This window comes from Ictalurus punctatus, chromosome 4, assembly GCF_001660625.3.
Source record: "Ictalurus punctatus breed USDA103 chromosome 4, Coco_2.0, whole genome shotgun sequence".
In the NCBI taxonomy this organism is placed as follows: Eukaryota; Metazoa; Chordata; class Actinopteri; order Siluriformes; family Ictaluridae; genus Ictalurus; species Ictalurus punctatus.
The window spans coordinates 21,240,982-21,253,546 of record NC_071284.1 but is presented as its reverse complement, the minus strand read 5'-3'; the positions used below and the strand labels follow the sequence as shown (position 1 = coordinate 21,253,546).

Below are 12,565 nucleotides of genomic sequence, written 5' to 3'. Positions count from 1 at the left end.
ATACCTCTGTAGACTCTAAAAGGGGCACACAAACCACCATTAACCTTCAGTACACTCTCAATTTCACTGTACAAGGTCTTGATCATGGCTATGAAACCTGGGTTGAAACCAAAGGTTTCCAGCACCTTCCACAAGTAATCATGTTCAACCCGGTCAAAAGCCTTTTCCTGGTCTAGAAAAATAAGGCCAGTCTTTAATCCCAATAGCCTGGAGACGTCCAAAATATCACGAATTAAATGTATATTATCAAGTATAGACCTGCCAGGTACACAGTACGTCTGGTCAAGGTGAGTGATTTGCTCCATTACCTTAGTCAGTCTTGAAGCTAGCGCTTTTGAGAGCAGTTTGTAGTCAGTGCACAACAGTGAGACCGGGCGCCAGTTCTTCAAATGCGTCAGGTCTCCCTTTTTGGGCAGGAGGGTCAGGACGGCTCTCCTGCAGCTCAATGGGAGCTCACCTCCCTTCACACTGCCTAGCAACACTTCTAGCACATCCTGCCCTATAACTGTCCAGAAGGCTTTGTAGAATTCTACAGGGAGACCGTCTATGCCTGGCACCCTTCCATTCTCCATCCCTTGGAGAGCTTCATAGAGCTCTGCTAGAGTTAGCTCTATGTCCAGATCGCTGGCCACATGCTCTGGGAGTTTTGGCAGGTCTTTAAGGAAGCTCTCTTCTACTGTCTCTGCCCCTGACTGCTCACTGCTGTACAGCTTCGAGTAGAAGCTAACTGTCTGCTTGCGAATTTCAGCGGGATCTGACAGAAGATCTCCTGATTCTGTTCGCACAGCATGTATGAATCTTTTCTGTCCATTCTTCTGCTCTAGACCAAAAAAGAACTTCGATGGAGCATCCATCTCATTCATGCTTTTAAAGCATGAGTGGACCAGCGCCCCCTGTGCTGTGATGCCCAACAGGTCATTCATTATAGCTTTTTTACTTTTGAGGGCTTCAATCTGCCCTCGATCTCCTGTGGTCTCCAAACACTGGAGTTCCACTATTCCAGTCTCCAGAGCTTTCAGAGATCTGACAATGTCTCTTGTGACATTAAGAGTGTACTGTTGACAAAATGCTTTAATTTGAGCTTTGGCCACATCCCACCACTGTTGTATAGAACTAAAAGCCATCTTTTCATATTTAAAAACATTCCAGAAATAAATAAAAGATTCTCTAAAATTAGTGTCCTCTAAAAGTGCAGTATTAAAATGCCAGTAAGCACTTTTTGGTTTTACATTTTCTTTACTGACAATACACTGCACCATACTGTGATCAGAGAGGCCTACTGGAACAATAAAACATTTAGTAAAAAGTGTCAGCTGATGTTTAAAACCATAAAAGCGATCTAGTCTTGCCAGGGAGAGTGTGTTGTCTATGGAGGAGTGGGCCCACGTGTACTGCCTCTGGTTTCTATTTAAATTTCTCCAAATATCAATCAGTTCGTGAGCCTCCATCATCTCCCACAGGCGCTTACGGGAGGCTACATGAGGTTCTGTGTGGTTCCTGTCCAAGTTATCTGTTGTGCAGTTAAAATCCCCACCCAGAATTAAAATATCGGCAGTGTTGCAGTCAGCAATGACATTGTCTAGTTTATCTAAGAAAACCATTCTCTCCACTGCACTGGTGGGAGCGTACACACAAATAAAAACAAAGCTCTCATTCTCATAGATAGCTCTTACTTTTAAAAGCCTCCCATTTAAAACCTCAACTACTGTATAAGAACTGGGAATAAAATTGCGAGCAAACAGTAGGGCAACCCCACCACTAATTGATGTATTGTGACTTAAAATTGCCAGCCCACCCCACTCCTTCATCCAGCTAGTAGCATTGTTAACATTACTATGTGTTTCTTGCAACATCGCTACATCGATACGCTTTAGTAACTCATATAGTTTTACACGTTTTTCTTGTTCTCTTGCCCCGTTAATGTTTACACTTGCAATACGAATCCCAGTCATAAGAACAAGGTGTAGATAAAACAAGCAGATGATAAAACACATTTTAATATAAAACACACCAAACACTCTACTAGTCATCATCAGAAGTTTCTTTGCTGACTTTAGTAATTAATTTCTTCAGACGACAGATCTCAGTGTCAATAAAAGCTCCTTCTCTTCTAAAATGTTTGACATCATGGATAAACTGCTTCAGATCTGGGAAGTGCTCTTCTACTAAAATGTTCTTTTGCCATTTAGTATTCCGTAAGAACTCCTTAATGTTCTCAGCACGGTATACAACTTCTCGCTTTTCTCCCTGAGAGCCAAAGTTGAAAACAGAATCTGACATGTAATCATCGCTGTCTGTTTCTTTTTCGTCCATTTTAGTGTCTCTTTTGGCCTGTTTGCTCCCTTGTCCCTTACCTCGTTTTTTCCGCTTGTTCTTTAAACATGGGTTCGTCCTCCATCTCCACGTCTCCCCCATCCCCCGGCGTAGTGACTGGTGCTTCTTAGCGACTGCTCTGCACCCCTGTACCTGCCTCTGCCAGTGCAGGTATCTCCAGCTCTGCACCAGAATCCACTGCGTCTTCATCGGTCAAACAAGGATTCTCTAGTTCAGGCAAGCAGGACTTCTCTGGAGCCACTTCAGTCAAGCAGGGCTTCTCTGGGGTTGGTATATCCTTCGCGGGTTCCTGGGCTACAGGCTGAGATTGAGGTTCGCTCTCACTAGGCTCTGGTGCAGTAGCAACTCCGTGGCTTTCAGCAGAGGGCTGAGCTGCAGCCGCAGGGGGAACGGCTCCAGAAGGCCCAGCTACTTCCTACCCCGGTCGCTCAGAAACACCAGGGTCACTCTGTCTCTCAGGACAGGCCTGGACAAGATGTCCTATTTTGCCACATTTAAAACATTTTATGTCTGTGTCTGTAGATACAAAAATGCTGTAGCCATAGCCTTCTACACTGAATTTAAACACTAGGTTCAATTCCTCTACACCATCTTTCAGAATCATAAAAACCATTCTTCTAAAAGACACCAAGTGCTTAACTAGTGGGGACTTACAGCCAAGGGGGATTTTCTTTATGGGGGAGACCAACTGCCCGTATCTAGACAGTTCTTTGGATATTATCTCATCGGAGATGAAGGGAGGGACATTAGACAGTATAACCTTTTTGGATGGGGAACTTGGGGAAGAGACCATCGTAAGCTCATTATTAAGTACAATTCCTTTCTGGACTAGCTTGTTTGCCCTATCAACGTCATTCACAAAGACTACAATTGCACTGTTCATGCGGGAGGCAGAGACAATATTCTCATGTCCCACCACTTCTCCTACCGCTAACACGCACTCCTCCACACTCGCCCTGCACGCCACCCTCACACCGTGCCGGCGAGTCAAACTCTCACACAGCCGCGTGTTTGGAGCCGCCATGCTCCTCCACCGCGACACACACACACACTTACTCGCTTTCGCACTCGTTCACACACAAACACACACACACACAAATAATTGATCCGAGATGTTTACACGGGAAAAAAAATTGCATCAAATGCCGAAAAAAGCTGGCGAAACGCCAACCGCTCTCACACGCTCAACACGCCACACTCGCTCCACTACCGCGCATGCGCAGAGAGAGAGAGAGAGAGAGATAGATAGATATATGGGTAGGTAGGTGTGTATGTGTGTGTGTGTGTGTGTATATATATATATATATATATATATATATATATATATATATATATATATATATATATATATATATATATGTATATATATATATGTGTGTGTGTGTGTGTGTATATATATATATATATGTATGTGTGTGTGTATGTATATATATATATATATATATATATATATATATATATATATATATATATACACACACATAGAGAGAGAGAGATATATATAGGTATATATATATATATAGATATATAGGTATGTATCTGTATGTGTATATATATATATATATATATATATATATATATATATATATATATATATATATATATATATATATATATATATATATATATACAGAGAGAGAGAGAGAGAGAGATAGATAGATAGATGGATATATAGGTGTGTGTGTGTATGTATATATATATATATAGATAGATAGATAGATAGATAGATATAGAGAGAGAGAGAGAGATACATACATACATACATACGTATATATACATGATAGATAGGTATATATATATATATATATATATATATATATATATATATATATATATATATATATATATATATATATATATATATATATATATATATATATAGAGAGAGAGAGAGAGAGAGAGAGAGAGAGAGAGAGAGAGAGAGAGATAGATACAGTGAGGGAAAAAAGTATTTGATCCCCTGCTGATTTTGTACGTTTGCCCATTGACAAAGAAATGATCAGTCTATAATTTTAATGGTAGGTTTATTTGAACAGTGAGAGATAGAATAACAACAAGAAAATCCAGAAAAACGCATGTCAAAAATGTTATAAATTGATTTGCATTTTAATGAGGGAAATAAGTATTTGACCCCCTCTCAATCAGAAAGATTTCTGGCTCCCAGGTGTCTTTTATACAGGTAACGAGCTGAGATTAGGAGCACACTCTTAAAGGGAGTGCTCCTAATCTCAGCTCGTTACCTGTATAAAAGACACCTGTCCACAGAAGCAATCAATCAATCAGATTCCAAACTCTCCACCATGGCCAAGACCAAAGAGCTCTCCAAGGATGTCAGGGACAAGATTGTAGACCTACACAAGTCTGGAATGGGCTACAAGACCATTGCCAAGCAGCTTGGTGAGAAGGTGACAACAGTTGGTGCGATTATTCGCAAATGGAAGAAACACAAAAGAACCGTCAATCTCCCTCGGCCTGGGGCTCCATGCAAGATCTCACCTCGTGGAGTTGCAATGATCATGAGAACAGTGAGGAATCAGCCCAGAACTACACGGGAGGATCTTGTCAATGATCTCAAGGCAGCTGGGACCATAGTCACCAAGAAAACAATTGGTAACACACTACGCCGTGAAGGACTGAAATCCTGCAGCGCCCGCAAGGTCTCCCTGCTCAAGAAAGCACATATATATGCCTGTCTGAAGTTTGCCAATGAACATCTGAATGATTCAGAGGACAACTGGGTGAAAGTGTTGTGGTCAGATGAGACCAAAATGGAGCTCTTTGGCATCAACTTAACTCGCCGTGTTTCTAGGAGGAGGAATGCTGCCTATGACCCCAAGAACACCATCCCCACCGTCAAACATGGAGGTGGAAACATTATGCTTTGGGGGTGTTTTTCTGTTAAGGGGACAGGACAACTTCACCGCATCAAAGGGACGATGGACGGAGCCATGTACCGTCAAATCTTGGGTGAGAACCTCCTTCCCTCAGCCAGGGCATTGAAAATGGGTCGTGGATGGGTATTCCAGCATGACAATGACCCAAAACACATGGCCAAGGCAACAAAGGAGTGGCTCAAGAAGAAGCACATTAAGGTCCTGGAGTGGCCTAGCCAGTCTCCAGACCTTAATCCCATAGAAAATCTGTGGAGGGAGCTGAAGGTTCGAGTTGCCAAACGTCAGCCTCGAAACCTTAATGACTTGGAGAAGATCTGCAAAGAGGAGTGGGACAAAATCCCTCCTGAGATTATGTGCAAACCTGGTGGCCAACTACAAGAAACGTCTGACCTCTGTGATTGCCAACAAGGGTTTTGCCACCAAGTACTAAGTCATGTTTTGCAGAGGGGTCAAATACATATTTCCCTCATTAAAATGCAAATCAATTTATAACATTTTTGACATGCGTTTTTCTGGATTTTCTTGTTGTTATTCTGTCTCTCACTGTTCACATAAATCTACCATTAAAATTATAGAATGATCATTTCTTTGTCAGTGGGCAAACGTACAAAATCAGCAGGGGATCAAATACTTTTTTCCCTCACTGTAGATATATAGATACATATAGATAGTCTGTTTTCTTGAAGGTTTCATTTGAGAAGGATTTTTTTTGTTACTGCCACCTCTTGACTTGCTTATTAAGGATGTAAATCTACATCTGAATTTCTATAACCCTTCTTTGTGACAATGTCTGTTCTTAAAAGCATTATACATATTATATTTGTTTTAATATGTTGTGTGTTTGTTTAATTAATTTCCTTAAGCAGCTTATTTAATAATGGTTGTTCCATGATCCATTTTTATGGTTTCCTTAAGAATGTAATTGGTTATGTTGTTCTTGTAACTCTCCTAAATATCGTTTGGATATTTGCTTTTTTGAAAGCACTGAGTTTAAGAATGTCAATTGTATTGATAAGTTTAAATGCAAGATCTTCTTATGGATTAGTATGTGAATCTTTGGCTTCCCAGAGTAATATTGCTTGGATTGGTAATTAACCTGGTAAAGTCCTAGTTTTAAATAAGACTACAAGATAACAAGAGAGAATCAAGTCTTCACCAGTCAGCACAAGTCCCACAAGTTTAAGGTGTTAATAAATAAAACTATGTAATTTAAATAAAATGGTACAAAAGAAACTTGTCTACCAAATTTTAAGTGTTGTATTTGTTAAGTACTACTTGAATATTTTTGCAGTTCACATGGAGCACACCAGAAAGAAAACGGGAAGAATGTAGCTTTAAAGGCAAAAATCTACACGTAAGTGGATCCTCAAACATCCTGAATTTTATTAGAGGAAAATGTTCCCCATTGTCTGTATCTTATAAGTATATATAATTAATAAAATAATTAAAATTACAAACACAATTATTTAAAATTACAAATGCTAGCCATTTTATTTACCATACTGTCAGTGCTAAAATATAAATGCTAACTTGGGTAAGGGTAATTGGTAAGGTTGTTCTATTTACATTTCCTGGGTCTACCACCTTCCCACTGATTGGGAACCTGACACTGTTACAAAGCTGTTGTTAGTTTAATAACAGTATGCTTAATTTGGTGAGCATTTGGAGACCAAGGCTTGATGTGATGTAGTAATAGGTGCTGTGTTTTCATGCCAAAGACTGATTTTTTTTTTTTTTGCCTTGGTGTGCTTTTGTAACATGCAGTCTGACCTGAAACACTGATTGTGGTCTCTCTCTTTTTCATCCGCTCTCATGCTGTTGATCCACCAGACGGACTGTTTCAATTATATTAAGATTTTACTCCGTGTAAACACCACTCATCTGTACGTCTGTGGAACGTATGCCTTCAGCCCCATGTGTGCACACATTGTAAGTACATATTTAGTTTTTGCAACCCGTAACAGGCAATGCTTTATTAGCACATGCCTTATTCATGTAATTTAAATAAATCATAATTCCCAAAATGAATCATGTTGCATTGACATTTTACCTGCATGGCCACGCTCAGCTTAAGTATTTAAAATATATTTAAATGTATTAATAATCTTGATAAAGTTTATCAGCTTATAGCTGCCATAATCAACTCTTTAATTTTCTAAACATTTAGACTTACCCCCAGCACCAAGTCCATCTTGGATAAACCAAGCAGATGGGTTTTATTTCTTTTCTCTCTTTATGCATATATTTTTCAGTGCTCCTTAACATTAAATAGAACAGAACAAAGAAAATCAAAAACACAACCACTTCAGATGTACTGGTCAGGTTAATTTTCTCTCACTGGCATCTGGCAGCCTTCCATAAATAGGCTGCCATAAACTATACATAGTTATAGGCAATCACTTGTAATCCAGTCGTTCTGTACAACTCTTCTTCATCTTCACAGTTGACTCTTGACCACTCCCCCATTGCCACACCCTCTTAAGTAAATAATCAAGTTTTCTTTTCCACTAATGTCACCAGTATAATATATTATACTGGATAATATACAGTTATTTGCATAACAGATATTAAATACATTCTAACACTAACATCTGACATTATGCAACAGCATCTACAGTCACATTGTCCACAGTTTAAAAAGTAGGAGTATATCAGATCAGATGTGCCACGAAAACCACTCCTGTTCCAAGAGGTTTTGCCACACAAAATAACGTCTTCTGAAACTATAAAGACACAGTGGTACATTGTAAACCCAGATGTTTTATCTCTCCTCCAGTCTCTTTATTAGATTATTAGAAACCATGGCACACACGGGGATCCTTGCTGTAGTCTTGAATCTGTTCTCCTCTCTTGTCCTTCAACACATCATTCTGATTAGATTATTTACTTTTGGTGTTACATTATTTCAGTATGGTTGCTTAAGACAGAGAAATACATAAAAAATGCGATATACAGTAACACTAGATCTTTTGTGAACCCTTTTGTAATTTTCTGTATTTCTGCATAAATTTGACATGAAATATGATCACATCTTCATCTAACTTCTAAAACTAGATAAAGGAACCAAATTATCCAACATTAATATTCAGGAAAAAGTAGGTGAACCTCTAGGAGTACGAGGTTATTTAAATTAAAATTTGTGTAATTGAGGTCAGGTGTTTCAATAAGCAGTGGCAATAAGGTGTGAGTTTAGCAGGCCTTCCCATGTTTCAAGAACATAAACTTTGGTCTACTGGAAGAATGTTCTGCAGACAAATGAATCCAAAATTGAACTTTTTGGTTTAAATGAAATGTTTTGTTTGGGAGGGGAAAAAAAAAACAAAAAAAAAAAAACACTGCACTCCAACGTAAGAACCTCATCCAAGCCATGAAGCATGTGGGCGGCCGTATCATAATTTGGGGCTACTTTGTTGCCTTGGGTCCAGGACGGCTTGCTGTTATTCATGGACCTATAAATTCTAATTGTACCAGCAAATTCTACAGGAAAATGTCAGGGCATCTGTCTGTGAATTGAAGCTTAACCATATGTGGGTCCTGCAGCAAGACACTGACCCCAAGCACACAAGTAAGTCTACAAAGAAATGGTTCAAGCAGAAGAAATGTTCCATTTTGGAATGGCCAAGTCAAAGTCCAAACCTTAACCCAATAGAAATGTTGTGGAAGTACCTAAAAAGAGCAGTTCATAGAAGGAAGCCCACCACCATCATTGTGTTGAAGCAGTTTTGTAAGGAGGAATGCGACAAAATTCCTCCGACCATTTTATGCAGGATTGATCACCAGTTACCAGAAATGTTTGGCTGAAGCTATTGCTGGTCAAGGGGATCATAACAGTTACCAAATTTTTTCTAAGAAAGATTTTTTAAAGTGCACCTATTATGGTTTTGAAATGTGCCTATTTTTGTTTTAAAGGTCTCATACAATAGATTTACATGCATCCAAGGTCAAAAAACACTTTAATTTGCTCATAGTTTATATTGCAGCATTACCTTTTTTCTCATTGTCAAAAACAACCGGTCCTTTAGAAATGGTCCATTCTAAAGGATTAATTCTAAACTCCTCATTTCAGAGAGCCTCTTCTGCTCTGATTGGTCAGATGTCCCAGTCTGTTATATCTTGCCGCATGTGTTGAAAAGGAAACGCCCACTACTATATCAGAATTTCAGCTCTGTCTGAAAAATGTCTCTTTTACCTTACCAGTTTGAGCCCGAATCGGACAATGATGCATTGGAAGATAAACCGAAACCACCATTTGCAGGTAATATTGGGCCCACGGCTGATTAGCAGAGGTATTTCAAGACAATAACGTGAGTTAACCGGTTAGCAGAGGCTAATAGGCTAACAGCTGTGCACTGGCTGTACAGGTATACAACGCAAAACGATGCATTTGGAACACTTGGTAGAAAATATATACATAAATAATTAATCACACTTATAGATTGTCATCCACCGGTGCACGATGGTCCAAATAAAGTGGGTACGGCCCAATGGTTTCAAATCCCGGGTTAACTTCAGCTAGATTTGAGAAGCAGTCGTCAGTGAAATGATGGGAACAAAAACAAAGGTCGAAGTTAAACTGGTATGGTATTACTTTAAAAATGAACTCTAACCACCAACTCTTTATATCCTCATCCTTTGGTAGTCCATGCAAAAAGGTTTTGCTTTGACAAGACAAAAAACAGCGTCTGCTAGACATGGCGACAACAGGAACTTAACTCGGGGCAACTACAACTGTAGTGTTTGAGAGCAGGTCAAAGCTGGTCGTGACCAGCCAATGAAGACCAGAGGTGGAGTTTTTTGTTACAAACCTACATAGGTTTGTGCAGGAAGTAAGTCTGGAATTACTAAGGACTCGTTTCAGCTGTTAAGAATCGGTTCTTTCTTTTGGGAGTCAATAACTTAATTTTTGTTAAACTTAAAGTTTGATTTTTGAAACTTTGAAGACTTTTTTACATTCACAAACAGCTATATAACACACTACATCAAAGGTAATATTTGAAAAATCATAATAGGTGCACTTTTAATGTTGGATAATTTTGCTCAATAAATAAATTTAAAAGCTATAATATGTTTGCATCATTTGTTTAATTGGGTTCCCTTTATCTAGTTTTAGGAATCAGATGAAGATCTGATCACATTTCAGGTCAAATTTATGCAGAAATACAGAACATTGTAAAGGATTCACAAACTTTCTAGTGGCACATATATTCACGATAGCATGCCACTGCACTCTTAGAATAAAAGGTTCTTCAAGGACTCTTTAAAGGGTCATTGGATAATTAAGGGTTCTAAGCTTCCTAAAATGTTTTACTTGGACACCTTTCTGATAGGGAAACACTCTGCTGCAGGGTCCAACATAGAAACTTTAAGGGTTTCCCCAGAAGGAACACTCAAATTTTCTAAGAATTATTTTATCTAAATAAGAGTTGTTCATTGGCAAAGAGTGTGAACAATTTAATCTAGTCATTTGGGTATCAGTATTGCATAGAAAAATCCATTTGGCTTAACAAAAATTTTAGAAAGTTTTAAAGAAATTTTAAGAAATATATTATTTTCCTCTACAGAACACAGTGGATTTCTCTTTGGTGCGCAGCAATACGGGAGAGATTGTGATAGAGGACGGACGCAGTCGCTGCCCTTATAATCCTGAATATAAATCCACTGCCATCATGGCCGGTATGTATGGCCTTATTTATCAATCTTTTAATAAAGTTGTGTGTAGTTTGCTTAAGCCAAAGCAAACTAAAGTTTTCCACCAGATTTACAAATTTGCATGTATATTTAGTGATGCCCACAGAACTCCATAAAAGTTCAAGTGCACAGACAGCTGTGTAGCTTTCTTTATTTTCCATATTCTTTACTTAATGACAATAATATAAAACAACAGGCTTTCTCAAAATTTTCTTGATGGTCTTCTTAGTCTCCGACCTATTGAATTTGCATGAGGATGTGTTTTAAAAAAAATATTTTTACAGCGACTGAAACACTTCTACATGTTGCTCTGGATAAGGGTGACTGCTAAATGCTGTAAACGTAATAAAAATAAACAATATAAACAACAGTACAGTATCTCACAAAAGTGAGTACACCCCTCACATTTTTGTAAATATTTGATTATTTTGATTATATCTTTTCATGTGACAACACTGAAGAAATGACACATTGCTACAATGTAAAGTAGTGAGTGTACAGCTTGTGTAACAGTGTAAATTTGCTGTCCCCTCAAAATAACTCAACACACAGCCATTAATGTCTAAACTGCTGGCAACATTTTGAGCATGAAATGATTTTCAAAAATTTCAATGCAGAAAAAGGGGTCGTTTTGATTTTCAGCTTGTTGGTACTGGGTCATATCCTCTGGAGCAGTGCTACTGAGCCCTCTTAAGTGGTGTAAGGACTTTGGCTACATTATTAGTATGGATTTGTTTTCACCAAAGGCCCAGGAAGAATTAGGAAGAAACAATGAAACAGAAATAAAAGTGTGACTCGGGGCCATTTCTAGGCATAGGCGAACTAGGCGGTCGCCTAGGGTGCCACCAGCTTGGGGAGCGCCCCCACCCAACTTACCCACCCACAAGAAAGAGAGTACCTGGCCTGGGCATTCAGGGTTGTAGTCCCGAAGATTTTTTCATTAGTCCTGAATAATTAATGTAGTGAGCAGTTTGTCACTACATAATTGAACGTCAGTAAACCAAGACTGAAGTGTTGTAATTTTATCTTCAGTGACCGGAGGTGAGACCAATCAGACAGGGTTTATAGGAAAATACGTGGAAATACTTGTCTTATTGGCTGACAGCTTTCAATGCTGCCAAACGCTAACTCACGCAGTCAGTGTGAGGGGGGAGAATTAATATACCCCGATTTTTATTGATATATTTTTAACCAGTAAAGGGGTTGAAACTGAAACTAATATTCTCTCATGCCGAGCAGGAAAACAAGGTGAGTAAATGTCTATATGAATTCCAAATTACCTGAACATATGAGCAGAGCATAAGGACAGATTACGTACTTTGTATGACACTTGTAGCAGCTAAACCCAGACAATGATAACTTAGTTAGCCTAGCTTGGCTAGCGACACCAAACTAGCCTAGTCCCGTATAAGATTTTAAGTTTTATATTTTATCAGTCTGGTAATCCTACAAAGAGTGGAAACACCCGAGGCCAGTTTTATGATAAATCCAACCTTTTGTCTGATTATGTCATACATTGACAGCTTCCGTTAAGAAAACCCAAAAAAATTTATCTTACTAGCTGAGCTGAGAACGTTGAGCTGGAGAACTGAACATTATTTTTCTCAAGTTGTACTACCTGTACCATTGAGGTGGGAATTGTGGTTCAT

The 12,565-nt window shown here is 38.7% G+C and overlaps 1 protein-coding gene across 4 annotated transcripts in view; it reads left to right on the top strand.

Annotated features, from left to right (window-relative positions):
• The window catches only part of sema4ba (sema domain, immunoglobulin domain (Ig), transmembrane domain (TM) and short cytoplasmic domain, (semaphorin) 4Ba), a 173,993-nt gene that overhangs the window by 88,774 nt on the left and 72,654 nt on the right, over positions 1-12,565 (top strand). For 3 of the 4 annotated variants that reach the window (XM_047153082.2, XM_053678047.1, XM_053678048.1), the window contains 3 exons: positions 6,520-6,582; positions 7,059-7,157; positions 10,790-10,901. In XM_047153082.2, the coding sequence (XP_047009038.2) occupies positions 6,520-6,582; positions 7,059-7,157; positions 10,790-10,901 (274 nt within the window). Of the gene's footprint in view, positions 1-5,824; positions 6,413-6,519; positions 6,583-7,058; positions 7,158-10,789; positions 10,902-12,565 lie in introns of those variants that run through there. The other variant, XM_047153085.2, reaches the window with a different exon arrangement.